At 58.9% G+C, this 27,695-nt stretch overlaps 2 protein-coding genes across 4 annotated transcripts in view; one reads left to right on the top strand and one right to left on the bottom strand.

The window, feature by feature from the left end:
* C7H19orf25 (chromosome 7 C19orf25 homolog) overlaps positions 1 to 1,464 on the top strand; it is a 5,023-nt gene extending 3,559 nt beyond the window's left edge. The window contains exon 3 of the mRNA XM_061423350.1: positions 37 to 1,464. Coding sequence (XP_061279334.1) covers positions 37 to 263 — 227 coding nt within the window. The 3' untranslated portion in view covers positions 264 to 1,464. The remainder of the gene's footprint in view (positions 1 to 36) is intronic.
* On the bottom strand, positions 1,428 to 27,695 carry APC2 (APC regulator of WNT signaling pathway 2). 3 transcript variants are annotated; one of them, XM_061423338.1, is made up of 15 exons: positions 27,413 to 27,695; positions 20,628 to 20,786; positions 20,387 to 20,477; positions 20,113 to 20,293; positions 19,167 to 19,275; positions 18,927 to 19,043; positions 18,275 to 18,352; positions 18,021 to 18,119; positions 17,141 to 17,531; positions 16,254 to 16,349; positions 13,612 to 13,751; positions 13,191 to 13,268; positions 12,934 to 13,050; positions 12,428 to 12,642; positions 1,428 to 8,490 (listed from the first exon to the last, which is right to left on the bottom strand). In XM_061423338.1, the coding sequence occupies exons 1-15, from the start codon at positions 27,584 to 27,586 to the stop codon at positions 3,582 to 3,584; spliced, it is 6,954 nt and encodes a 2,317-aa protein (XP_061279322.1). In that variant the 5' UTR covers positions 27,587 to 27,695; the 3' UTR covers positions 1,428 to 3,581. The 3 variants fall into 3 exon arrangements, with proteins under 3 accessions (XP_061279322.1, XP_061279323.1, XP_061279324.1); XM_061423339.1 differs by having other exon boundaries at positions 18,927 to 19,040; XM_061423340.1 differs by lacking the exon at positions 27,413 to 27,695 and adding an exon at positions 23,701 to 23,939.

The raw sequence follows: 27,695 nt of genomic DNA, 5'->3' as shown, positions 1-27,695 counted from the left end.
TTAACGGGCAGTGATGCTGCCGTGTCCTATCCATAGACCCCCTGGGCCCCTCTGGGAGAACCGAGGACGCCGAAGCCCAGCGAGAGCAGCTCTACTTCCAGAGCCGGATCTATGTGGCTATGAACCAGCGGCTGCAGCAGGCGGGTGCCCAGTTGGAGCAGAAGCGTGCAGACCTGCAGCAGGCGGGCGAGGAACTGGAGCGGGACATCAGCCAGGTGGGCCACGTGGCTCTGCCCAGCACGGCAGCCACCTCCTTGGGATAACCTGGCCCACTGGAACCTCAGGTCCTCCACTCAGCATCTGGCCTGGCACACCTCACCTGACATCTGGCCCCTGGGTCCCAGAAGCAGATTTCTGGCTCTCTGTTCTGCGGCCTAGGCAAGCCCTGGCACCCAGAGACTCCAGGGCGCACAGCTTGTCCAGTCGATGTGGGGCCTCACTGTGCATAGACCCCTCCCTGAGGATGGGATCTGGGTTGTGCACAGGCCCCTTGCCCTGAGGAGCACAGACTGGACTTCCTTCGAGGCTCGGGGGCCCAGGGCCGTCAATCCGTCCTCCCCTCCCTTCCTCTGGCAACCCTGTTTCACTGACCAATCAGACTGAGCTGGTGGGACCCACCCTTCTGGTTCTGCCATTTCCATGTGAATTGGTGGGGGCCCAGAGGTTCCAGAAGACTGTGTGTTCAGTGTCCTCCCCAGCCCATGGTGGCTCTGGTTGTGTGAGGAGCAGTGGCCCTCAGGGTGAGTGCCACCTTTCTGGGCCCCTGGCACCCCATCTTGGGCCTGGGCGCTCCCCCAGGGCAGGCTCTCGTCTGTCTGTCACCTGTGGGATGCAGTCACATGGGGGTACCGTGAGAGGACGTGGCAGGCAGTCCCTGCCCCAGCTCTCACCCAGTGTCCTCCCTCCTTCCACCTTCACCTGCAGACAGGTGGGTAGTGGGCCAGGTTAGGACTGTGAAAAGGGCTCTCACCCTAAAAAACCAGTCCCGTGAAGACCAGAGCAGCAGAGGTGATGAGGCCACTGAGTACCTTCGACGACAGTCCCCCCATGGGCCCCTCCTTTTCAGGGTCCCAAAAGTTCAGGGCAGCGCTGGGACCCCGCACAGCAGACAAAGGAGACCTCACATATCCCAGGAGAAAAAGGTGTCTGCTTAACGCCTAGAGACCCTAAAACTGGAAACTTGGGGGCCCGGGTGTTGAGAAAGTGTGGATGCGGCGCCAGAAGAAGCAGTGGACACTGAGCAGCCTCCTCATCCAAGGGAGGGCACTCTTGCACACAACAAACCCTGTGTCAACCTCGAGTACACTTGGTTTTGGGGAGCGAGGCTATGCAGGCAGCACATGGACTCGGATGGAAGGTCTGCAAAGCCCCCTCCTGACCCCCACCCTGCCTCACCCCTCTGGAGACTAAGGTGCAGCCAGTTGGAGCGCGATTCAACAGCTGTTTATTAAAGGTGCAGTGAGACGCCTGGCTCTGCGGCCTCCTTCCGCCAGGTGATGGCTTTACAGGTGGGGGCTGTACGTATTTACAGGTGTCCTGTGGCACCTGGGATGGAGACGGCGGGGAGGGAACAAGCCAAGACAACCAGGCTCAGGCTGCGGCAGCGTGGTGAGGTAGTGCCCCAAAGTCAGCACCCAGCTCGCAGTGTCCATCTGCTCCGGGCCGAGGTCTGGCCTGGGTGCCCTGTGTCTCTCGGGTCAGGGCTTCACAGGAGTGTTTGCGGTCCTTGGACTTTGTTACTCCAAGCTCCGGCCTCAGGCTGATTGTCCAGCGGTGGCCAGCACTGCCTCCTCCAGGAAGCCACTCTAATCAGGACCTCGGGCTCCCACCAGCCCAGCGGCTGCGTGGACCGCTGCTGTGATAGATGGAGGTGGCACGGTGGGCGCTGGATAGGATGGGATGGCTCGGGCCCTGCCCCTGCCTGTGGAGAGAATGGCAAGGGGCAGCCAACCGGGAGGGTCCTCTGCCCCGTCATGGCAGCCGACCTGCTGAACCCAGAGGTAGCTCCCCACGGCCCACGTGGGGAAGCAGGCACACAGCTGCCAGAGCACAGCCTGGGACTCAGTACGGGGGCTTCCACTCCAGGCCCCCACAGCTTGGCAAGCTGGCAGCATTTCTCCATTTCCAGGGGTGGCTCGCCTGTGATGATGGGGTGCAACATTCTGCAGCCCCCACATTTGAGAAGGAGCTCAGAAGGCCACTCCCCCCTTCTGGCTGCTGATAGGATGGGAGCAGCCGTTTGCAGAGGTGTCTTATCCGCCCTGGAGAGGGGCCTTAGGGTCAGCAGTGGCTGTTCTAGCGCTTGCTCAGTCCCCACCGCTTTCCCAGGCTCGCTCTCCCCAGGAGGAGTACGTGGTGCAGCCTTTCCTGCGTCCTTCTTCCGAACCCTGGCCTGCGGGACGCGATGTCGCAGCGTGTGTATCTTAAGGAGCGGCAGCACAGCGTCCGAGGGGGGCAGAGGCAGGGCTCCTTCAGCACGTCCTCTCCACCTGGCTCTGCTCCCCTCCTCCCAGAGAAGAGACAGGAACCGGCACACTGTTCCCGGCCCCCAGAGCAGCTCGGCAGGGCGGTGTGACTGCAGATCCTTAGGGCGGCTGAGAGCAGAGCCGGGCTCCTCAGGGAAGTGGGATCGGCTGTTCGGGCAGGTGTGCTGGCCCCCGGGAGGAGGCCACGCCCCACGGAGCCCGCAGATCCAAAGAACAGGAGACTCGGTGAAAAGGCAAAGACCTGGGACCAGGCAGGCGCCCGCGGGGACCACTTACCGCAGAGCGCAATCCAGGTCCCGTAGTCCAGGCCTGGCTACCGGGCGGTGGCTAGGCCCCGGCCTCCCCTCCGTTTCTCGCTCTCCTCAGCCACGGCGCTCCCGGCACGCCTGCCTCTCCTGGTTCCTTACGAAGGCTGCGGGGACGCCCTGTGTACCCAGCTCCCCCGACCAGTTTTGGGGTGCTCCAGGCTCCCTGCGCGTGTCTGTCTGGGGTTGGGGCGGCCTTTCTGTCGGGCGCAGCACGCCCCTCTCGCACGCCCCCAGCTGAGGCCGAGACGGCAAACAAACCAGCTAAGCCGTAGTTAACCAATTACCCGGCCCTGCCCGTAATTACAGGCTTTCTCTTGCGCATGCGCAGCCGCCGCCCTCGGCTGGCAGGCTCCTGCTGCCGCCACCCTCCCAGCCCCTTCCCCACCTCGGCGGGCACTGTCATTCCCGCCCCCTCCTCCCCATGCGTTCCCCAGAGGAGAGGGGAGCAAGTGTGGTGCTAATGCAGGGCCCGGCAGGGCGAGGAACCCAGAAGGGCACCGCTGAGGACGGCCCTAGCCAGGAGGATGGTCTCCGCGCGGGCGCCAGGGCTTCGTGGGCGCCCCCTTGCGGTGACGCGCGCTCCAGCTCGTAGCTCACTTTCCTCCCGAAGCCGCCTCGGCTCAAAAGCAAGCGTCTACGCGGGAGTGCGAGGCCCGTGTGGGCAGGGGTGAGGCTCGGAGGGCGGGGCCCTGGGTTTGGGGGTGGCAGGCGGGTCCTGGGACCACCCTAGGGGCAGCCAGACGGTCCTGGGCCAGGAGAAGATGTTCTGGAAGTCCAGTCCCGGCCACTATTCCAGGAGGCTGGTGGGGACCGGGGTGGGGGCCTTCTCCACGGTGGAGTCAGCGGTGGCCGCCACCATGGGGCTGGGCACGTAGTTGAAAGGGGGGACACGGGCGGAGCGGCTGGGGGAGCCGTGCCGGCTGGCGGGGACGAAGGGGATGGGTGCGGGCGCCTTGGAGGGCGGCCCGTCCACGTCGCTGCCAAGAAGGGAGGTGGGGCCGCCGGCCGTGGCCTCGGGGGGCGCCCTGCTCTCCATGCTCGGGGACGTGCTGGAGTTGGTCTTCGCAGCCGCGAAGTCTTCAGTCTGGACCACGGCGTCGCTGGTCTTGCGCTGTGGTGGGCCGGCTGGGCCGTCCTCCGGCGGGGAGCCCAGCAGCGGCAGGGCGCGGGCGGGCAGCGTGCTCCGCAGGATGTGCGGGACGTCCTCGTCCCGGATGCGGCGCCACGTGGTGCCCGGCGCGGCCACCCTGGGCAGCGGCCCGGCCTCCCCTGCGCTGCTGCGGCGGGTGGCATCCGCCGCAGGTTCGGGGATGGTGGCATCCGGTCTGCGGGCCACGCTGATGTGAGGCAGGGAGGCGTAGCGCTTGACCGTCTCGGGCCCGGCGGCCGGCGTGCGGACGGGCAGGCGGGACGGGCTCTCGGAGCTGGTGCGCCGAGGTTGCCGCTCGCTGGGGCGGGGCCGGGCCGTGTGGGCCCGCTGCGGGGCCGGGGCCTGCCGGGAGCCTGCCCGCAGCTCATCACAGCGCGAGGAGCAGAGGAAGACAGCGGGTAGTGCTGGCCGGCCGCGGCAGGGCGAGGCAGCCTGGGTGGTCGGGTTGGTGGCTTCGGGTGCGGACAGTTCCGAGCGTCGGCGCCGCATCAGGCCCGGCGACTCCTTGATAAAGGTCAGCTGCCGCCGGAAACCCGAGCGGTCGGAGGATTCGCTGCCGCTGGAGCGGGCGGAGGCCACGCGCACCAGGCCCAGGCGGCCCCCTCGGGCTGCAGAGCCGCCTTCTGCACCCACCCGGCCCCTGGGGCCTGGCTCTGGGGCTGCCCTAGCCAAGGGCGGCGGCCCCCGCCTGGCAGGCCTCTGCATGAAGGGGATCCTCACGGGTGACTTCTGCGTCTTGTGCTGCTTGGCCAGCAGGGCCCTTGCTGGAGTCTTGGGCACTGGGGAGGCCCTGGGGCCGGGCAGGGGCCCTGCAGGTTGGGCAGCAGGGGGTGACCTCCTGGGCAGAGGCTGGGAGGCCGGTGAGGTCTGAGAGGAACTTGACGATGGGGTCTTGGCAAGGCGGGCTGGTGGTGTGGCACTTCTCTGCGGGGGGCTGAGTGTTGCCAGCTCTGAGATCTTGCCAGGCCGGTGCAGGCTCCTAGACCGCTGCTGCCCTGGGTTGGGGGCTTTGGTGGAGGCTGCCGGCTGCACGGGGCTGGGCGCTCCCATCTTTCTTGCCACAATGCGGGAACCAGGGGCACCTCTGGGCTGTGCCCGGGTGGCCGGGGTGGGCATGTAGATCACTGTATGTCCCCGGAGCACCGCTGGCACCCCATTTGGGGCCTTCTGAGTGCCACGCGGCTTCTCCGGCCCGCTGCTGCGCTGGGTGAGGGCCCCTTCTGGTTTCTCTGGCCGCAGGGCACCACCCGCTTGGCGCTCTGCCCTTGGCCGACACCCCTTCCTATGCACAGTGGGCTGCAGGGTGGAACCCACAGACTGCCCTGTTGCAAAGGACAGAACAGAATCAGACTCTGAGGAGGCCTCACGTGCAGCCGCCGCTGCGGCCTGGTGCAGCCATGTGGCAACAGAGTTGGCACCCTCCTGGATGGCACGCCACTCGATGCTGTCCAGGTCTGAGGCATGGTCTGAGCTGGCCGCCTCCTCACCGCGCTCCCGGGGCCCTTCTGCTGCACGCTCCTTTGGCTGGGCCTCTCGGGGTGGGCGGCGCCTTGGGCCGGACACCTGGGGCTGGCGCCTGGGCAAGGCTGAGCCTATGCAACGCCGGAGCAGCTCTGCCTCAGCCCGAGGGCTGGGGCAGCCATCCTTCCTGCCCCCAGGGACCAGGTCCTTGGTGAGCCCTGGCTTGTGGACCCGGGGCCGACTGGCCATGCACTCGGAGGGCTCAGGTTCGCTGAGGGAGCTGGCGGAGGAGCTCAGGGAGTAGCACGGTGGTGTCTCATCTGCAATGAGGCTGGGCTGGGCCCGGGCAGGCGGTGCCGCCTTGGGTGCAGCCTTGGGCACAGCCTGCACCTCCTTCCTGGCACCAGTCGGGCGCTCCCTCTTGACCGCCCGGGGGATCGCAGATGCCCGCCGTGGGGGTGCTGCTGCCACTGCTGTGGCCGGCTCCTCATCCGAGTCATTGCCATAGAAACAATACACAGCCTCCTCGGTGGGCGTTGTGAGGCAGAGAGACTGCAGAGCCCCATCCCCATGCTCCTGGCCTGGGCGAGAGCTGTCAGTGTCCCTGCAGGTGCTCGGGGGCCGCCGGAGGGGCAGCTCCAGCCCTGCCCTGCCACTGCCAGCCCCCCGGGGCTGCTCTGTGCTCCGGCCCATGCCCCCCACCCTGTGCCGCTGCCCAGCAGACTGCCTAGTGGAGGCAGCACGACCCACGGGCTTCTTCCCATCCAAACGCCCACCATCCTTGGGGGGTCCCTGCAGGGTCTCGTCGCTGAGGGAAGTGGTGCTGGAGAAGTTGACTGGAGTGCCCTCAGCTGAGTCAGTGCAGGAGTCGTCCTCACGGGCCGGGGCAGGCACCAGCATGTAGACTGGCACGGGCAGCGTGCGGCAGCCAGGCACCAGTGCTGAGGCCACCTTTCGGAGCCGGGCAGGCACGGCCCCACCCAGGCACTCACGCAGCAGCTCCAGCTCCTGGTCGGTGGACGCCGGCCCTTCCAGACAGCCACTGGCCTCATCCCGTCGGCGGTGCCCTGGGCCTCCGCCTCCCCCACTGCCGCGCTCTGGGCAGGCAGGGGGCAGCAGCCGCAGCTCCACGTCTTTCTGCACGTAGAGCTCATGCAGGGCCAGTGCGCTGAGGCTGGAGGCACACGAGAAGTTCTCGTCGGGCTTCTCCACAGTGAAACGCACGCTGCCTGCGTCCAGCTCGGAGGGCAGCCGGCAGCGCTCCCGGCAGTCGGCGATGTCCAGGAAGCGCTTCACGTAACTCTCCCACTGCAGGCTGAACTGGGTGGCTTCCCGCTCGCCCGGTGGTGCTGGGGCCAGCGGTGGTGTCTTGCTGCGGCTCGGAGGCATGGTTTGCCCGGGGCTATCAGGCAGCTCACTGGGGCTGACCGTGCCACTGCCCAGCCCGCTGCATGGGTCACTGGGGATGGAGCTGGCAATGGATGGGCTCTCGAAGCTGCCCAGTGAACTGACTGAGCTGCAGCGGCTCAGCACCAGCGGTGTCTCCTGCATGCAGTTCTCAGAGGAGCTGGACGGCGTGGCATCCTCCACCCCCAGGCCCCGACCCCTCTGGGGCGCTGGGATGGCCATGGGCAGGGAGGCGGCCCCTGGGCCCCGCCAGGCCCCATCCAGCTCTGTTTCACCAGGGCCAGACTCCTCCAGCCCCTCCAGGGATGAGTCGCTCTCATCTAGGTCCCCAGCCTCACTGGGCCCCGGGCGGCCAGCTGAGGACAGTGAGGACAGCGAGCTGCAGCGGGACAGGCAGAGGGGTGCCTTCTCAACCACTAGCTTTTCAGGCACACTGCTCAGGCCTTCTGTGGACAGCCAGGCCTGTTTCCGGGCCCCAGGGGCCAGGGACCCCGCACCCGCCCTAGTGGTGCCCTCCAGCAGCGGCACGTGCTGGTAGGTGGGCGACAACTTGATGGTACGCACGTGGGCATCTGTGGCCTTGGCATCCCGGGCCTCAGGCTCAGCCTGGCCTCCAGGCAGGTTGAGGTCAAGCCGGCTGGGCCGCGCCTGACCACGTGGGGGCCCCTCTCCGTGCTCGGCCAGAGCAGCCAGCGAGCAGGGCCGAGAGTGTTCGCGAGGACAGTGCCCATCACTGGTGCTACCGCTGTTGAGACTGTCATTGGAAAGGCTGGCGTGGGCTGCCTTGAGCCGCAGCAGTGGGTGAGCCCGGCTGCTGCCTGCTTCCCGCCGCCCCCCCTCAGGCCCCCTGCAAGGTGAGCAGGATTGGGCACGGCCTTCTCGTGGGGCCTCCTGGCCAGGGTCCCCGGAGCTGAGGCTGAAGCTGTCGTCAGATGAGGTGTGCAGGGCCGAGATGTCCTCTACCAGCCTGTCGATGCGTGCCACCGCCAGCGCCAGCTTGGCCTTGGCCCTAGCTGCCACGGCTGCCTCTCCACCGGCCTCCTTCTCCACCTCCAGGCCTCCTCGGCGGGTGGGCGGGGCTCGGGCCAGCGCCTGGCCTTGCAGGAAGGGGCTGCCCAGGAAGAGGGAGAGCACTGCGGGGCTGGCGGGCTCTGCGGCAGTGGCGGCAGCAGCCAGGGAGGGCGCATCGTCGTCGTCAAAACAGCCCGAGTCAGAGGCGTAGTCCTGGGCCAGGCCGTCCAGGTGGCGCAGGGGCGGGAGGGGCTTCTTGCAGGCGGTCTCGGCCTCCGGCAGGCCCTGCTTCTCCAGGTGATCAAGTGCCTGAGCCAGGTGCCGTGTGTCCAGCTCGGCCTCCAGCGCCCGCTGCTTGCGCACGTACAGGCTGGGCGCGCAGGAGCCCGGGGAGACCGCGGTGGCCGCTGGCTGGTACTTGGCAGGCCGGTGAGCCAGCAGGTTGCGCAGCGCGGCGGCGCTGCCCATGGCGATCATTTTGTGCTTGGAGTGCACCAGGTTCCGCAGCATGCCCACGGCGCCCAGGTCCCACAGCAGCTCCTGGTCGCGGGGGCTGCGGGCCGACAGGTTCCAGAGCGTGCCGCACGCGTTGCTCACTATGGTCAGGCTGTGCGACGTCAGGTGCTGCAGCAGCGTCTGCAGGCAATTGTGGTCTCGCAGCACCTGCCTGCGGGAGGCGGGGCGGAGCGCATCAGGCCCCGCCCAACCTGGACACCGCCCACCACCCTCCGCGGCCGGATGGGGAAAATCCAAACAGAAGATGCCCAGGTAACTTTGAATTTCAAAAACAGGGCTAAATTCGTAGTGTAAGTGTATCCCAAACATTGGATGGGATGTACTTGTGCCAAAGCTTTTACTAGTATCAAACTATTAAACAGTACATAGAAAAGAAATGCAAAAAAAGCAAAATGGCTGTCAGGGGAGGCCTTACAAATAGCTGTGAAAAGAAGAGAAGCGAAAAGCAAAGGAGAAAAGGAAAGATATAAACATCTGAATTCAGAGTTCCAAAGAATAGCAAGAAGAGATAAGAAAGCCTTCTTCAGCGATCAATGCAAAGAAATAGAGGAAAACAACAGAATGGGAAAGACTAGGGATCTCTTCAAGAAAATCAGAGATACCAAAGGAACATTTCATGCAAAGATGAGCTCGATAAAGAACAGAAATGGTATGGACCTAACAGAAGCAGAAGATATTAAGAAGAGACGGCAAGAATACACAGAAGAACTGTACAAAAAAGATCTTCACGACCCAGATAATCACGATGGTGTGATCACTGACCTAGAGCCAGACATCCTGGAATGTGAAGTCAAGTGGGCCTTAGAAAGCATCACTACGAACAAAGCTAGTGGAGGTGATGGAATTCCAGTTGAGCTATTCCAAATCCTGAAAGATGATGCTGTGCAAGTGCTGCACTCAATATGCCAGCAAATTTGGAAAACTCAGCAGTGGCCACAGGACTGGAAAAGGTCAGTTTTCATTCCAATCCCAAAGAAAGGCAATGCCAAAGAATGCTCAAACTACTGCACAATTGCACTCATCTCACACACTAGTAAAGTAATGCTCAAAATTCTCCAAGCCAGGCTTCAGCAATATGTGAACCGTGAACTTCCTGATGTTCAAGCTGGTTTTAGAAAAGGCAGAGGAACCAGAGATCAAATTGCCAACATCCGCTGGATCATGGAAAAAGCAAGAGAGTTCCAGAAAAACATCTATTTCTGCTTTATTGACTATGCCAAAGCCTTTGACTGTGTGGATCACAATAAACTGTGGAAAATTCTGAAAGAGATGGGAATACCAGACCACCTGATCTGCCTCTTGAGAAATTTGTATGCATGTCAAGAAGCAACAGTTAGAACTGGACATGGAACAACAGTCTGGTTCCAAATACGAAAAGGAGTACGTCGAGGCTGTATATTGTCACCCTGTTTATTTAACTTATATGCAGAGTACATCATGAGAAACGCTGGACTGGAAGAAACACAAGCTGGAGTCAAGATTGCCAGGAGAAATACCAATAACCTCAGATATGCAGATGACACCATCCTTGTGGCAGAAAGTGAAGAGGAACTAAAAAGCCTCTTGATGAAAGTGAAAGAGGAGAGTGAAAAAGTTGGCTTAAAGCTCAACATTCAGAAAACAAAGATCATGGCATCCGGTCCCATCATTGCATGGGAAATAGATGGGGAAACAGTGTCAGACTTTATTTTTTGGGCTCCAAAATCACTACAGATGGTGACTGCAGCCATGAAATTAAAAGACGCTTACTCCTTGGAAGAAAAGTTATGACCAACCTTGACAGCATATTCAAAAGCAGAGACATTACTTTGCCAACAAAGGTCCGTCTAGTCAAGGCTATGGTTTTTCCAGTGGTCATGTATGGATGTGAGAGTTGGACTGTGAAGAAGGCTGAGCGCCAAAGAATTGATGCTTTTAAACTGTGGTGTTAGAGAAGACTCTTGAGAGTCCCTTGGACTGCAAGGAGATCCAACAGTTCATTCTGAAGGAGATCAGCCCTGGGATTTCTTTGGAAGGAATGATGCTAAAGCTGAAACTCCAGTACTTTGGCCACCTCATGCGAAGAGTTGACTCATTGGAAAAGACTGTGATGCTGGGAGGGATTGGGAGCAGGAGGAGAAGGGGATGACAGAGGATGAGATGGCTGGATGGCATTACTGACTCGATGGACCTGAGTCTGAGTGAACTCTGGGAGTTGGTGATGGACAGGGAGGCCTGGCGTGCTGCGATTCACGGGGTCACAAAGAGTCCGACAAGACTCAGCGACTGATCTGATCTGATTAAACTACTATTAATTCATTAATAATACTCATTTAAAATGAAATTTAGTTAACTCATTTTATTAAAATTTTTATTCTATAATGGAGTATAATTGACTTACAATGTTGTTAGTTTTAGACGTACAGCAAAGTGGTTCTGTTATACCTTTGTACATTCTTTCTTGGATTCTTTTCGCATCTACTAGATTGAGTAGAATTCACTGTGCTATACAGTAGGTCCTTGTTATTTTACATATAGTAGTGTGTAGTATATTTCATTATATACCTATGCTAGAGGTTTTTGTTTCTATTTATTATAGCATTAGTAGTAGATGAAATGTTTTATTTTGCTTGATAAGACTTTTTTTTCTGTCCACTCCATGACTTGTAAGATCTTATTTCCCCCACCAGGGATGACTGAACCTGGGCCCTTGGTAATGAAAGCACGCCAGGGAATTCTCTACTGGGGTAAGATCGTTAGCACAAGTATATCCCATGTAATTGGAGATGTGAATGGCAACCCACTCCAGTATTCTTGCCTGGAAAACTCCATGGACAGAGGAGCCTGGAGGTCTATACTCCATGGGGTTGCAAAGAGTCAGACACACTTACTTATCCCATGTAATATTTGGGATATACTGAAAATAGTATTGGGGGCTTCCCAGGTGGCGCTAGTGGTAAGGAATCCACCTGCCAATATGGGAGAGGTGGATTCAACCTCTGGATTGGGAGCCTGGACAAAGAAATGGCAATGCACTCCAGTATTCTTGCCTGGGAAATCCCATGGACTGTAACCCACCAGGCTCCTCTGTCCATGGGGTCCTAGAGGGTGAGACACAACTAAGTGACTAAGCACACACACACACACACACAGATAGTATTAAAAGGAAACAAATCTAAGTGTTGTTTCTTAATGTTTTAACTAATAAAATCTTCAGCACAGGTATATCCCATGCAATATTTGGGATATACTGAGACATATACTTTTTAAAAGTTATGTACTTTCATACATCAGAAGCATTACTTATTAGTAATATTAATAAGTGATATTAATAAATAATAAGTTTTTATTGCTGTTTAGAAAATGATGCATTTTTATTTTAATAAATTCATTTAAAATTCAGTATAAGTATCCAATATGTTACATAGTAGGAAATAAATATGTTAATGAAGAATAGGTATTGTTTTACTTAATATTAATGAATATTTTAATAAAGAGCAAGTATTTATTATTAATGTTATTTAGAAAATTATGTATATTTTTACTGAGTTAATTTAAAATTTAGTACAAGTATATCACATGCAGAGTTTGGGATATACTTTTAAAAGTTATCTCTGTTCACATATTGAAGTATTGCTTATTGTTAATGTTACCTAGTAAGTTACTTATTACATAGTGAATAACATTTTAATAAATAACAAGTATTATTATTATTACTTGAATATTATGTTTATTTCTACAAAACTAGTTTAAAATGTAGTACAAGTATATCCCATGCAGTATTGGGGATGTATTTATACTAAAAATAGCACCTGGGGGTCATCTAGATGACTCATTGGCAGGAGAAGGCAAGGCTCTCCCGGGAGTTTACTGCAGAGGGGGAGCTGCCAGCCCCACCCCCGTACCCCCACTCCCTCCCCCACCTCTTTACCCCCAGCCCTGCTCCAGTGCCCCTTACACCTCCTTCCTCCACCCCACAGCACCCCCTCTCCTTCCCCCCGCCACTTCTTTCCCCAAGCCCCGCCCCAGTGCCCCCCACACCTCATTCCTCTGACCCCAGCATTCCCTACTCCCTTCCCCCCCATCCCCTTCCCCTGCCCCCAGCTGACCTGTAGTCCTCGCGGGTGGCGATGAGGCTGGACACATTGCGCAGGATGCCACCACCGCTCTCAATGATGGCTAGCGAGTTGCTCTGGCACTTGTAAGTCAGTGTGCTTACCAGGAAGCCCAGGGCACCATCCACCTGGCAGATGGCCGCCTTGTTCTCCGTGCTGTGCGCCGAGAGGTTCCACAGGGCGCTAAGCACGCTCTTCAGGGTGGACTCCTGGGTGCGGGGCAGGAGTGGCAGGGGGTCAACAATGTGGGGGGGATGACACATCCTACTCACCAGGCCCTCTCCCCGGAGGCACCCACATAAGGTACCCAGATGCATTTTCAAATTTAACTAACAAGTAATGGAATCAGCCATGACAGGTTCTCTGAGCGGCAATGTTGGAAGCCCCAGGTGTGGGCCCATTACCAAGCAGTGGGTTGTCTGACTTGGTTTCCCCCTAGGTGGAGGGGCCTCCTGACTGCCCTGGCTGCCCCGCCCCTCAGCCACCCACCCGATGCCCACCTTGGTGGCTCGCAGGACGCACTGCATCAGGGCAGTCATGCTGCCCACTTCCCTCAGCACCTTCTTGCTGTTGATGTCGGCCCTCCAGGACAGGTTGCGCAGGATGCTAGACACGACCTGGGGGTGGGGCAGGGCAGGCAGGGTGGGCCTGGGCCAGGCTCCCACCCTTAAGGCCTGAAGCAGCTGGCACACGGCAAAGCCCAGGGGATGCCCTCCACCTCCCCCCGCCCCCCAGTGTTCCCACAGCCTCCTGATACCTGGTGCAGCTCCTCACTCTCAGATGCCAGCTGGGCCACAATGGCCTCCATGCAGCCCCGGCGGGCGCACAGTGCAGCCTGTGGGGGGGCACAGGGAAGTCATGCCATATAGGGAGGACAGGTGGGGCGAGTGTTAAGCAAGCACTTGCAATGTGCTGGAGCTTGAACCCCACCCCCATCTTCACCACCATGGAGGGAGGGGAGCAGTCATTTCATTGCTCAGATGAGCCTGAGGCTCAGGCAGATGCAAACACTGGCCTCCCCCCAGCCCTCCATCCACAGCCCAGAGGCCCCCCAGTCCACAGGGCAGAATGGCCAAGAGGACGCTGGTCGAGGGAGAAGCTGGGCCACAGTCTACCCGCCTGTCCCACAGCTCAGCGCTGCTCCGGGCCGGGTGAGGCCGACCCACCCACCCAGGCACCTTGTTGGCAACGTCCCCGAAGGTGAGGTTGGTGAGGGTCATGCCAGCGTATCGGCGCAGGGCCAGGTTGAGAGGGTCCCGGGTCATCTTGTGCATCTCATGGTCAACCTGCAGTAACTCCGCCACTGCCTGCAGCCCACCTGTAGGGGGACCCGGGAGCGCAAGGGTGGTCGGATGCCCCCAGCCATCCCGCCTCACAGGTCATTCGACTATACACCCTCCCTTCTGTTCCACCCCCAATCTGCTCTCCTTAAACCTACTTTTGAAGCCCGACTCTGAGGACACCTCCTCCAGATGGCTGGCTGGCAGGCTGGGCCTTCCCCCAGTGCCCTGTGCCTCCACGCCTGCTTCCTTTCCACCCTCAGTTTCCAGTCACACTTGGTCCAACTGCAGAGCCTTTGCATGCACTATTCCCTCTGCCCAGGTGCTCTTCCCCACTGTCCACCCAGTTTCCTGGGTCCCCTTCTGTTCAAGAGTCACTTCCTCAGGGAAGGCCCCCAAATTCCCAAACAAGAAGCCTCAAAACCATTAGACGGAGAACCACTGAGGGCAGGGCGGAAGGCTGTGCCCCGCCACGTCCCCAGGACGGACCAGATGGCATATGCTCAGGAGCCATTGCTGATGGCCCACACACACAATCTTCTGTTCACTAGGACACAGGGTTCTCATGAATGTAGAGGGTGATGGTCAAAAGGTGCAGGAACCCAGACACACACGGCCCTTCCCCTCGCTCAGCAACGGGATCCTTCTCAGGTCTGTGAAGCGTTTTTGCTCATGAGCACACCAGTGGGGGCCACCCTGGGGAGGGGCTTGGCAACACAAACCCACAAGCTTCCAAAGTGACCCTTTGTATGTGTGTACACAGCAGAATGAGTCACGATACCCAGAAGATGGACAAAACCCAAGTGCCCATCACCAGATGATGGATAAACACAATATGGTCCCTCCACACCCGGGAGCATCACTCAGCCCTGAAAAGGAGAGAAGCCCTGACACTCACTACCATGTGGATGGACCCTGAGAACATGATGCTGAGTGAGAGAAGTGGACACAGAAGGACACACAGGATGTGATTCCACTTATGGGAAATATCTAGAACAGGCCAATCCACACACACACAGGGTGGGCTCTTGGTTGCCAGGGGCTAGCGCTGGGGGAGAGGGAGTGAGAGGTTAATGGGGACAGAGTTTCAGTTTGAGAAAATATGATTTAAAATGGTTAGAATGGTGGGAGGTGGGAGGGAGGTTCAAGAGGGAGGGGACATACATATATATACACACACACACCTATGACTGATTCATACATGGCAGTATATGGCAGAAACCAACAATACTGTAAAACAATTATCCTTCCATAAAAATAAGTGTTTAAAAAATGGTTAAAACAGTAAATTTTATGTTATATATAATTTACTACAATTTGAAAAAAATGTTGAGATACATAATTCAAAGTTAAGGAGGGTATCCAAAGCCTTTTTGCTTCTTAAAAATCCACTCCCAGGAACTCATATATACATATAGTGGAATATTACTCAGCCACAAAAAAGAACAAAATATTGCCATTTGCAGCAACATGAATGCAACTGGAGATTTTCTGTGAAAGACAACAACAAAAGCCATATGATGTTACTTATGTGGAATCTAAAATATGACACAAATGAACCTATCTCCCAAACAGACTCACAGACACAGAGAATAGACTTGTGGTTGCTGACGGGGAAGGACGGAGTTGGGGGCTGGGGTTAGCAGATGTACGCTATTATGTGCAGGATGGATGCACAACGAGGTCCTACTCTATGGCACAGAGAACTATATTCAATACCCTGTGATAAGCCATAATGGAAAAGAATAAAAATATATATATATATAGCTGAATCAATTTACACCTGAAACCAACACATTATAAATCAACTATACTCCTATAACAAATATTTACCATACTATAAATTAAAACGGAGAAATCTTATAACCCCAGAAAGCACAGCCCAGGGGTCCTCAGAGTTGTTACGTGCCTGTTAAATTGCACTGAACACACCATGCCCACAAGAGGGGAAAAGGCAAATAATATCTTAACTTCATCAACACAGGTGACCTTTCAGGCCTCCTGGAGGGCCTCCACAGACCCCCTCCCCCAGGGGTCTGTGGAACAGCCAAGAGAGGAAAGCCTCAAGAGCTATGCGCTCTTGTAAAGTGGCCACTGCTCCAGATGCCCCCCGCCCTGCCCTAGAAAGGCTGCGCCCAGCTGCTCCTCCGCCCCTCACCCCACGATGTCGGACCATGTGAGACCTTAGGGAACTTCTGAGTGCTCCGACCACCTGCCAGGTGAGAAGTATGTGCCTTATTTTGTATTAATTAGAGTAAAACAGAGCAGATGAATGTCATTTGCACCCTTGGTATTTCTGTTTCCAACATTTCAACTGACCTTCGTTAGGAAAAAGATGTAATATTCCCAAACCTAAAATTTCACAGGGTCGCCCTGCCCTGACTACTGGTAGGTTCAATTCACCTCAGCTCCTGACTTTCCCTGCCCTGCCCCCATTGTCTGAGTCCCAGAACCACTAGGGCCCAGAGCCTGCCCTGCACTGGAGGAGGCCTGGAGACCTTGGACCAGATCAGAGGCGGGGGTTGATGAGGGACACTCACCCAGCTCATTCATAGCTCGGCGGTATTCCTCGTCAAAGGACAGCTTCATCACGGCGCAGGTGGCCTGACAGATCTGTGGCTCGATGGGCACCGGCGCTGTGGGCACGAGGACCATGGTCAGAGCCCTCCCACTCCCGGAGATGTGACCTGGTGGGTCCCCGCCCCTCCCTGTGGTCTGCACTCTGCAGGCCTGCCAAAACCACAGAGTTTTTGAAAGTGCTGTGCGCTGGGCTTGTGGGAGTCACTCCTGGAGCAGAGGGGCCTCCTTTACAGAACCTCTAAAGTGAACAAGGAGCGACCTGCCTCACTCAGCCTGGTGCTCAGCATTGGATATTAACTTTGCAATCAGCCACAAAAGCTGCTGCTGCTGCTGCTGCTAAGTTGCTTCAGTCGTGTCCGACTCTATGCGACCCCATAGACGGTAGCCCACCAGGCTCCCCTGTCCCTGGGATTCTCCAGGCAAGACACTGGAGTGGGTTGCCATTTCCTTCTCCAATGCATGAAAGTGAAAAGTGAAAGTGAAGTCGCTCAGTTGTGTCCGACTCTTAGCGCTGACCCCATGGACAGCAGCCCGCCAGGCTCCTCCATCCATGGGATTTTCCAGGCAAGACTACTGGAGTGGGGTGCCATTGCCTTCTCCGCCACCAAAGCTAGGAATCTCAAACTCCGCACTCACGTTTGGAGGGTTGCCTACAATCCATGGTTTCTTGAACATCTATCCCGCGGCCTGGGTTGTTCCTGGTTGTCCCTTCGCCAGTCTATCTTCCCAGGTTCCCATGAGACCTCAGCCAGCACCAGGCACAAAGCAGGTGCCCAGGAGAAGCCAGAGGCCCCTGACACCCCAGGGTGCTGCCCTGCCCCTCGGGGAGCCCAGGATGCACACTCACCAGCACCAGTGCCGCTGCCCTCAGGCCCGCCATCCCGGGCCTGCAGCCAGTCCCAACAGGTCTCGCAGTAGGCGCGGATCTGCTCCAGCACGTGTAACACGCGCATCTCCTTGCGTGCTAGCCCCTGGTCGGGCTGAGAGAAGACGATATTGTGCAGCGCTGCGTTGGCACGCATGCGCGCGTCCTTGGCTCCCGGAGCCCCGGGGGTCCCGTTGCGACCCCCGGCCCCGGCCTCAGTGCCGTGCAGGATCTGCAGCAGCAGCGGCAGACAGCCTGAGCGGCGCATGGCCACGCAGCTTTCGGGTGAGCTGGACATGGCGAGCAGCGTCCGCGCCGTGTCCTCCTGGTCCCGCGTTGCCAGCATGGACAGGAGCCAGAAGACCACCTCCACCTGCGAGAGGCAGGAGATGTCAGGGTGGGGAGGCTGCACTCCCCAGCCAGGGACAGTCCCCCAGCTTCTGGGGACTCCCCTTAAACAAGGGAGTCCCATCATGTTAGCCCTCGCTCACCCTAATACCCTCACCCTGCATCCTCCCAGAGAACAGCACACACATACATGCTACTGCAGAGACGCCCCCAGTCCATGAGGGCCAAAGGCCCACCCCACCGGTATCACGGGTACTCTTAAGTCTAGCATGCCCTCCAAATTTACAGGACAGGTAGCCACACCTACGCCAGGCTCCAGACTACAACCCAGCCTCACCAAGCACTCCAACTCAGGGCGATCCTCCCACACCTGGATAAGCTTTATAGCCGCCTGGAGAGGAAGGGCCTTCAAATGCAGTAGGGGTGCAGGACCCACTTCACTATGTATCCCAACCAAGCCACCGCCATCCCTCCACCTCGCCTGTGAGCATCCCCCGACCTGGACTCCCCTCACCTTACTGTTGCCTGGCTGAGGGGCACCATCCTCAGGGTGCGTGGGGACCTCATTCTCAGCGTCCTCGTCCATGGGCATCGACTTCACTGCCAGCAAGGCCTGTGGGAGAGCGCCAAGCCTGTAGTTTCCGCCCAGGGGCACCATACAAAGCTCTCAGGCTGCCATGACAACGTAGTGGGGGCAGGGTCTTGGGGGTCCCCTTAATGCCTTGGCTGTCATCATCCACTAGGGCCCTAGCTCCGCCCCCCTGGTACCTGGGGCTCGGTCTGCTGCACTCGGTCCTGCGCGGACAGCAGTTCCTTGTCGATCTGCTCCAGACGGGAAGCACGGATCTGAGTGGGAGAAAATGCATGCTGTGGAAATCCTGACCCGTCCCGACTCCGCCCACGTCCCAATATGGCCCCACCCTCAGCTCAAATCGGCCCCACCCACTGTCATAGCCCCACCCTGGGCTCTGACCCTGGGCTTCTTCCTTAATGTGGCCCTCCCACTCTAAACCCCACCCAGTTACTTGTCTCCACTCACTTCCTGGCCCCACCCTTAACCCCGGACTCTGGACCCGCTCAAAACTTAGACCCCTGGCTGCCCACCAGACACACTCAACTTTCTGACTTGGTCCCGCCATTTGACTGGCAACGCCCAAGTCTTGTTCAGACTCAGTTCCTCGCACTGTCGGCCCCGTCCCCATCGCCCGGGGACTCTGCCCTCTGTGCTGGGTCCGGCCTAAGCCCCCTCTGGCTTTGTTCACAACCCGCTCTAGCTGTGGCTCTGCCACCTGCGACAGGCCCCACCCACAGGAGCCTCTGCTCTCTGATTCGCCCTCAGGCATATAACCCCGCCCTCTAACCCAGACTCCTCCCACAAGATCTGCGCTCTAATTCGCCCACTGCCCCGCCCGCGCCGTACCTGCGCCCGCTGCACCATCTCGTCCGAGGTGCCGAAGCGCTCCTCCATCAGCGAGCGGATGTGTTGGGCCTCGAATTCCAGCTGCTGCCGGATCAGATCCATCTGCATTGAGAACTGCTGGGAGGAGCGGACGGGCCCCGGTGAGGGGGCTCCCGGGAGAGGGAGAGGCCTCCACCTCCGCTCTATGCCTCCCGCCATAGGCGGGGCCCTGTCGACCCCGGGGCAACCCAGGGAGCTCACCGTCTCCACGTGCGGGAGTTCATCCAAGCGCTTAGATAGCCCCTGCAACTGCGAGTAATACCAGAGCTTCTCCTTTTCCTCCTTCTCAATCTCATTCAACAGGAAACACCTGGGGAAGGGCAGGTTGGTGGGCGCGGGCTCTCAGGGCGGGAGCCGAGGCTTATGTGCTGTCTACCCTGATATTAATGATCACTTCTTGGGTGTCATGTTAAAAAAGTCAGTGTGGCAAAATCTCAGCGTCCATAGCACTCCCGGGACTGGGGTGGGGATGGGGTGCAGAAATTAATTGAAAGTTAAAAAGGCAACTCATTTGTAGACTGTAATCCTCGGAGAAAGGCTCTGAGGAGGTTAACACCTCTCCAATACTGGATAATCACCTTCTAGCCTACACAGGGTAAACTTGAGGCTCAGACTTCTTCATGACTTGTGCGGAGACACTGTTATTCCCATTCTACAGGGCAGAAGTCTGAGGCTAGCAGGGGCTAGGGTTCCTGCCTGAGGTCAGACAGCAAAGCATAGAGTTAACTCCAGCTTGCTCCAGAGCTGTTCTACCTGACCCTACACGACCCAGCTGAGCTAGGCACCCAGACCCTGCCTCCTCCTGGCCTCAGGCCCAGGTTTCTTGGGCAGCAGCCCTTTCTCCATAAAGATTGCCTTGAGTCCCCCTGGCTCCAGGCCTGACTCTGAGCCCTGGCACCGGACACAGCCCTGTCCCTGGCAATGCCTGTGTGTCCGGGACCCCTGGGGACGTCTCCCAGGAGTCTTCCCCTCAGCAGGAACACCCCCCTCCTCTTTGTCCTCCGGTTGAGGTCAGTTGGGCCAGGGAAGGGGGCTGAGGTACCAGCCCCCCTGGGGACAGTGGGTGGGGTGGGGTGGGGTGGGGTGGGGTGGGGTGGGGGCAGGGCAGGAGGGCTCACAAGGTGGGTGGAGATCCCCCCCATCTCACCGTTCCCGGTCCAGTTCCTCTAGGAGCCGAATGGTGGCCCGGCTCAGCTCCCCAAAATTCTCCTTGGAGGGCCCAGAGCTGTGCACCGGGCTTCCCTCAGGGGTCCGGGTAGTGGGTTCAGGGGCCAGAGCTGGGGGCTGGAACTTGAGGTTATACAGGCTGGTGATGTCCATCTGCAGGGCTTGGTGGGCATGGAGAGAGAGGTGAAAATAAGTACCTCTCCCTTCCTCCCCTCCCTGCAGTATTCAGAGGAAGTCCCAGGTCAGTGCCTCACCTTTCAGCTGTTCCAGCACCTCAGTCTGCCCGGAGGACACCAACACACGGGCCTCCTGCTCTAGCTTGCCCTGTAAGTGCTGCAGGACCGCCTAAAAATGGAGGCAGGAAAGACAGTGGTCGGTGAGGCCTGGGAGCTCCGGGTCTGGCCATCTGTTAGATGCCCTCGTCCTGCCCACCCATGCCTTGTTTGTCCCTGCGCCGAAGGCTGAGGCCTCGCCTCGCCTCGCCTCGCCTCACACCTTCATTCCCGACGTCTCTGTCTCCAGCTTGGACAGGTGGCTTGAATTATCCCGAAGCTCCTGCCGCAGGTGACTGTTCTCGGCCTTCAAGGCCTCTACCTGCCGCACCAGCTGCTCATAGGCTGCCACTGAGCTCGTCATCTTCAGCGCCTGTAGTGCCTGGGGCCACGGGAGAGAGGGATCATCTAAGGGTCTGGGGAGGGTGCAGCCTCTGACCTAGGTTCTGGCCCTCCCACCCAGCCCTGGGTGGGTCTCAGGCAGGGTGGCTGGATGTTGCAGGCAGGATGGTGCTGGCCCAGGGAGTCTGGGGGACAGACGACCTGGCAGATGGAGTGACAGACACAAGCAGGCCAGGACAACAGGAGACAGAGGGACAGAGCCATTGAACAGGTTTTCAGACAGACAGCCAAAGTGACCAATAGACAAGACACACAGACAGATGCTGGCCCTCACTGTGGGGGCTTCTGGACACACAAACGGACAGCCAGCTAGACAGACAGATAGCCTGACAATTTAATTTTATTATTATTATTAATTTTTGGCCACATCCATGACACGTGGGACCTTAGTTTCTCAACTGGGGATTGAACCCACACCCCCTGCATTCAAGGCCATATGTCTCAACCCCTGGACCACCGAGGTAGTCCCCAATCTGACAATTTAAACTTGCAGGTGGGCTTTCCAGCCCAGTGCCACCAGGCTCACAGACACACAGACAGAGACAGACAGACAGACAGATGATAAACCAAGACCTTCTCCTGAATGAGCACAACTGCCCAGAGGCTGGGTGGACAGACTGCCAGCTGGTCCAGATGATGGACAATAAGAATGCCATGAAGGTTCTAAGAAAGTGGTGGACAAGCTGATGGTGGAGCCCTGGCAACTGTACAGTTAGAGAGACCCAGAACCATGGGGGTCACCTAGGGGTCTGGAACTTGGACACCTGCAGCCCCCACACCCATTCAAGCAGCAGTTGGATCCAGAGTACCTCCCTGCTGGGCCCGGTGCCCCTCCGGTCAGCCCTCTGCTAGCCCCTCTGGCCCCCGGGGCCTCCTGCCCCATCCCCAGCACATGGCCACCAGTGCTTGCTTCTTTGTGTGTCTGGCTGTCCTTCCTCACTCGGCCCAACCTCCTCCGTCTGTCCAGCTGGCCAGTGCCTCCTCCCTCGGCTTGGCCCTCCTGACGGTGCAATCCCACCACCAGCCCCCTTCCCTCTTTGTTCCCTTCCCATCAGCCCATGCCCCCTCCCTCCGCCTTTGTCTGAGGCACACCAATGGCAGCCCATCTCCTCTGCCACCTCCTCCCTAGGAGCCCCTTCCCCAAGTCAATCAGTCAGCCACCCCTGCCCACGGCAGGGGGGGCCGCGCACCTGCCCCCTCCCCTCCCCCTCCCCCACCTGGCCGCACCCATTCATTCGCTTTTTCACTCATTCTCCTCTCTCTCCCTCACCAAGGAGACCCCCTCACCCTAGGGATCCCAAGGGCACAGCTGAGCCTGGAGTAGCGGTGCAGGGGCTTGGCCCCAGGCATGACATGGAGTCAGTCCTTTCTAATCATTCAGAGGATCTACTGCATGCCTGGCCCTGTCATCTGACACCTTGTCACAGTCCTGAGCCTAGAGTCTCAGTGACCACCCTTAGACTGTTCCCAGAGAGAGAAGCTGAGCCAAGGGGGATGTACCAGGCATGCATGGAACTCAGACACTGCCCTGCAAGTGCTCACAAGTCCAGGCAGTGCTGGAGGTATACCAGCCCCGCCCTCTTTGCAGGCCTCAGTTTGCACATCTGACAAATGGGGAGAACTCGATCTGCCAGGCCTGTCTTGTGGGAGATTAGAGGGCCAGGTGGGATGGCTGTCATGGAGCAAACCACAAGTGACAGGCAGACAGGACAGTCCTACAGGAGACAGCATGCCAGGTGGGGGAGACTGGTGCCCGAAGACCACAGCCTCCCCTTCCACCGAAGTACTGATCCTGCCTATGACTCAGCCAGGGGTCCCAGCTGGGCATCAGGATGGACTGGAGTTGCAGTGAGACCCCTGGGGTCCAGCGGGGGCCCTGTGTCCTGGCAGAGACCACCACACGTGCCCACCCAGGGGGGAGCAGTAGTCCCAGGCATAATCCTCCCATTCCCCAAACCCAGGCCCTGCCTGCAGCCCCCTCCCCAGGCTGCCCTCATGAGCTCTTCTGGAATGGCCCAGTGGAACTTCAGACCTTTCACCCCCCTCACACTCAGTAGTTACTGCTGTGTCCCCATCAGACTGAACTTGGCAGCTGGGCCACCCCCCGGGCTCCCCCCTCTCATCCCAACCTGGGTCTCTAACCCCACACTCCCATCACCCACCTCAAGCTCTGCCCTGGAGGGACCCTCTCAGGGCAGCCTCACCAGCCCCTTCCTAGCCTCCCACGATCCACTTTTCACACAGTCAGAGGGAACTTGGAAAATCACAAGCTGGATTCCATTTCTCCCCTGCGCCAGTGCCTCCAGGGCTCCCCGGGGCCTTCAGCATAAGCTGTGACTCCTTCACAGAGGCCCCACGTCACTGCCACTGGCAGCTCTTTCTCCCCCCACCCCAGGCCTTGACACATGCAGTTCTCCTGCCCAGACTACCTCTCCTGACTCCTGCCATCCCTCACAGTGCAGCCTCCTCCTGGAAGCCCTCCTGCCTGCCCTTCATCCCAGACTGCCTCGAGGAACTGCATCAGACATCTCCATCACCAATAAGAAAGGACCTACAGCTGGGGGGTTGTCTGAATGAGCAGCAAGGGGCCGCATTTCCTCTGATTCAGCTGACACCCAGAGGGACGCAGCAGCATCCCCCTAGGCACACTGGCCAGCCCGCAGGCTCTGGGAGGCCTGGGTGTTGAAACCTGTGGGTGGGTGTTTGCATGGGACCAGCTGCAGCGACGCAGACGCCCAGCTCCCTGGGACACAGTTTCTCCTCCGGCTCCACCCTGAAGAAATGGAGTCTCCACATTGTGTATTTACAGGCAAGGCAGAGAGAAAAGGATGGAGACTCCTGGCGAGGCGAAGGCTGCCCTCCCTGCCCTCCACCCAAGGAAGGCGTCCGCTTACTCTATTTCATTGGGGTTGGGCTGGCTGCGGTGCAGTGCTGTGAGCTTGGGTCTTCCTCCCTCCGCGCAGCTACGCCAGCCCCTCCCAAGCTCCCAGTCTTCCAGGGCTGGGGCGGCCGCGGGGCCCAGGCTCCAGGGCTCCGGGATTTCGGCGGGTCTGGCAGGGGGCTCCAGGGCGGACAAAGCCCGGTCTGGGCCTCGACAGGCGGCGCCGCGGCTCAGGGCGCTGGGCGAGACCACCGCGAGCGGGGGAGGATGCGGGATGGATGCAGGCGCGGCGGCCAATGACGGCTCGGGAAGATGGCTGGTGCCATGGCAACAGCCAATGGCGGCCCGGGGCGGGGACCGCCTCTGGCTGCGGGGCGTCGGGCCTTCGCTAGGGTTCGGGGGGTGTGTGTATGTGTGTGGGTGAACCCCTCTAAGGAAAGGGAACGCCCCAATGACCATGACCTCTTGTCCTCCACTCCATTTCGGGGCGAAATGGCCTCTTAGAACCTGCTCTTAGAAGTGGCTGAATCTGAAGAATCTGAGAGTAAAGCATCCAGTCCTGGGTGTTACATCAGAATCTCAGGGTGGAGGGAGGGCAGCCCAGGGACGGTGGGGCAGGAAGCCCTTCCCCACGGATCAAGCCTGGCCTTGTTCCGATGGGTCAGGGCAGGCCAGAGCTGGGACACAGCTGGAGGGCCTCGAGGGTCCTGACTAGCATAGGGAGGTGAGCTGGGGAATGGGCAGGCATGCACCTGGGACCCTGCATTTCTCCCCGCTTCCTTGGCAGAGTGTGTCAGCGCCTCCGTGACTCCATATCCCTCCCCACATTCCTCTATCCCTGGCTTTCTCTGAATCTCTCTGACTCTGTCCCAGGTGGAATCCACAATTCAGCCTTGCATAAGGGAAGCCGGAGGAGGGGTAGGTCTGGGGTCCCCAAAGTACCCATCCCCAGCTGTATCAGATCCTCAATGAGTCCCTGGGGGCCACTTGAGGGTTTGACACCCAGAAGCCGAATCTGTAGCTGCGGCTCAGGCTGCCTGGTGCCCAAAGCTATGAAGGAAGCACTAGGGCCACAAGACACAGCTTCCGGACCTGCCTCCGTCTTCTCCTGGCTGGGGGACCAGAGCAAACAATCATTCACCTGGAGACCCTCCCATTTCTCTCTGTAAAATGGGAAGGTGGCTGCAGCCCTTGCAAGGGCTGGTGCGAGGAAGGCCAGGACAGGAGGGGCAGCCAAGGACAAAAGGACCACGTTGTTTCCTGTTGGGTGAGTTGCAGGAGGCCCCGTGTGCCCCATCCTGGGACGACAGTGCTGAGGGCCCTGAGAGGACACAGACCTTGACTGTCCCAGAGCCTCTAGAGCTGGACATTGCTGTCCCCAGCCTATAGGGCTCAGAAGGGGGTGCAGCGGGCAGAAGAAGTCCTTCCAGAGGCTGGGAAGGCTGCACTGAGAAGAGGACATGGGTGCTGGGTCCCTTCAGAATGAATCAGAATTGGGCATGGGATCAAGGAAGGGAAAAGCCTTCCAGGCTGAGGAAACAGCAGGTCTGATGCCTGGAACCAGGGAAGATCAGAGCCCACTCGAGGCATACAGGCTTCTGGTGGGGCCACAGAGGACAGAGGGTGGTGGGGCTGGACCAGGAAAATGATGAGGCCTTTAGAGCAAGGGCAGTCCCCATAGAGGAGTCCTGGGGCTGAGTGGGGGTGGGGAGAGAACAGAGCCCAGGGCCTCGGTTTCAGCTCCACCTTGACTCCCCTGTACAACCTTGGGCACGTCTCTCTCTGGCCTCAGTTTCTCACTTTGTTCACTGGGAGGTGGGTTGGAGAATCACTGCCCCCACTCCCATGGGATGAAGTCTTAGCTCCCCCACCCAGTTTCAAATAGCACTGTCCTTAACCAGAACATTAGAGCTGGCAGGGACTTGGAGGGTCCAGTGACTAGTCCTATCTTCATACACGGGGCAAACTGAGGCTCAGGGCAGGGAGCAGGTTGCCTAAATTCATGCAGGAGTCCCAGTAGATCCTCCCTGGGCATTTCTCACCACTCTGGGTGTGTCTTTGACCTGGAAGGCTAGAGCACATGAGGGCTAGATTGTTGTTGTTCAGTTACTAAGTCATGTCTGCCTCTTTGCGACCCCATGGACTGCAGCACACCAGACTTCCCTGTCCTTCATTGTCTCCTGGAGTTTGTTCAAACTCATGTCCATTGACTCAGTGATGCCCTCCAGCCATCTCATCCTCTGCCTCCCCCTTTTCATTTTGCCATCAAACTTCCAAAGCATCAGGGTCTTTGCCAGTGAGTCAGCTCTTTGCATCAGGTGGCCGATGTATTGAGGGCTGAGACCCCAAGGCAAAATGCCCTTGTCCCCAAGCCTCTGGAACATCATGTCTCTGACATCGCCCAAGACTTGACCCTGTAAATCTCTGAGGCACAGCCAGAATGTGGCATCACTGGAAATTCTATAACCACAAGAGCCTTCGTAACCCTCAGAGGCTCCCAGAACCCCAGGCTCAGTCTTGGGAGGTGCTGAGAAGCAGTGCCCAGGTCTGAGGGGGGTCCCCTCCCAGTCTCCATCCCTGCTATCATCTGCACCTCCTAGTGCACAGGGCTGTCTTCTCCCCACCCCCACCCCAGCACTTGGTCCGTTCACTCTTGGGCCTTCTGAGCCTGACCTCGAGCATCTCTGCCCCCTTGATTCTCTGCCCTCCCCTACTGAGCCTCAGCTGTGTCAGGGGCTGGAGACGGAACCAGAAGTGGCCCCTGACTCGGAGCTGGATCATGGGGGCATGGGAACAGGAAGACACCAGATGGTCATGAGACCACAGAGATGGGCTCAGGCTGGGTGACTGAACAGGGCCCTGACAGGTGAGGAGAAAATGCCACTGGAGGTGGGAGAGGGGTGGAGCCGGCCGGGCCAGGCCGCGTCCCCGAATCCCAGTCGCCTGACCGCGGTTCTGGGCCTCAGTTTCCCGGGAGTGGAGGGGCCGGGCGCGCGGCCCGTCAGCACCATGGATAGCTCCCGCCGGCCTCCTGGCTGTGTCACATGCGGGCGTATCCGCTCTGGGCTCAGGCTCCAGCCCAGCTCTAGGCATGACCTTGGGGGCTCCCCGCTGCATCCCCCAGCCTCAGTTTCCTCCTGAGGAGGGAATGATGGCTCCAGGATTCGGATGTCAGAGGTAGCAAAGCGCTCGGGCCCGGTGGGATGGACATTAGTATTAACATCAGCGTGGGTGATGTTAGTCATACGCTTGGCGTCCAGAGGGGGAAACTGAGGCCTGGAAAGGCACGGGGCGTGGCATGTCCCTCTACCCGCCTGTGCTTGACGAGCTTCGGCACAGCTCGCCCCCGCCGCAGCCTCCCTCTCCCTCCAGTCTCCTGGTCCGCTCGATGAGGAGGGGTCTGGAGGGAGTCTTTCTTAGAGGCTTTAGGCTGGGCACGAGTGACCGCGCTTGCGCAAACCCGGGAGTCGGGGGAGGTTGACTGCGGCGCGGGGGAGGGGCTTCTAGCCCTGCGAACGACCTGAGGCGGTTTCCCTGGCAACGGTCTCCACAGCGATCGCGCAAGACCCCAGACCCGCGGAGATTCACTGCGCGTGCCCCGGTGCCTCCTGATGCCACGACCACAGTCCTCGCGGTCCTCACTGCATTCCCGGCTGCGGCTCTACGCGCCCCAGCCGCGCCAACGGCCAGACCCCACCCGTTAGACCTGGATCCCCACGGCCTACCTGGTCCCCAAAGAAGACCGAGTGCAGCAGGCTCAGCAGCCCCAGGAGCCCCATGGAGCTGTGGCCACCTCCACCAGCCCGCGCCCCACCCCTCGACTGCTGGGGGTGGGGTGGGAGGAGCGGACCAGGGCGTCTGCGCCTGCGCGGAGCAAGGGGCGGAGCGGGGTCACACATCCAGGCAGGCGGGGGTCTCTAAAGCCGAGGGGGCTAAAGAGGGGAGGCCTGGAGGACTCGCGCAGGCGGCGGGGGTCTCGAGGGCTGAGGACTTGGGAGGGGTGGTGTG

The sequence above is a fragment of the Bos javanicus genome, chromosome 7, assembly GCF_032452875.1.
Source record: "Bos javanicus breed banteng chromosome 7, ARS-OSU_banteng_1.0, whole genome shotgun sequence".
NCBI lineage: Eukaryota > Metazoa > Chordata > Mammalia > Artiodactyla > Bovidae > Bos > Bos javanicus.
Note: the sequence above shows the minus strand (reverse complement) of the source record. Positions and strands in the feature narration are given on the sequence as shown.

Excerpts from the sequence above, each read along its gene's own strand:
- APC2 (XM_061423338.1), bottom strand. The coding sequence starts at position 27,586 with ATGTGTGACCCCGCTCCGCCCCTTGCTCCGCGCAGGCGCAGACGCCCT. Across the intron at positions 18,353-18,926 it reads AGATGGTGCAGCGGGCGCAG|ATCCGTGCTTCCCGTCTGGA; the intron begins GTACGGCGCGGG and ends TCTCCCACTCAG. Across the intron at positions 16,350-17,140 it reads GGGCAGCGGCACTGGTGCTG|CGCCGGTGCCCATCGAGCCA; the intron begins GTGAGTGTGCAT and ends TCGTGCCCACAG.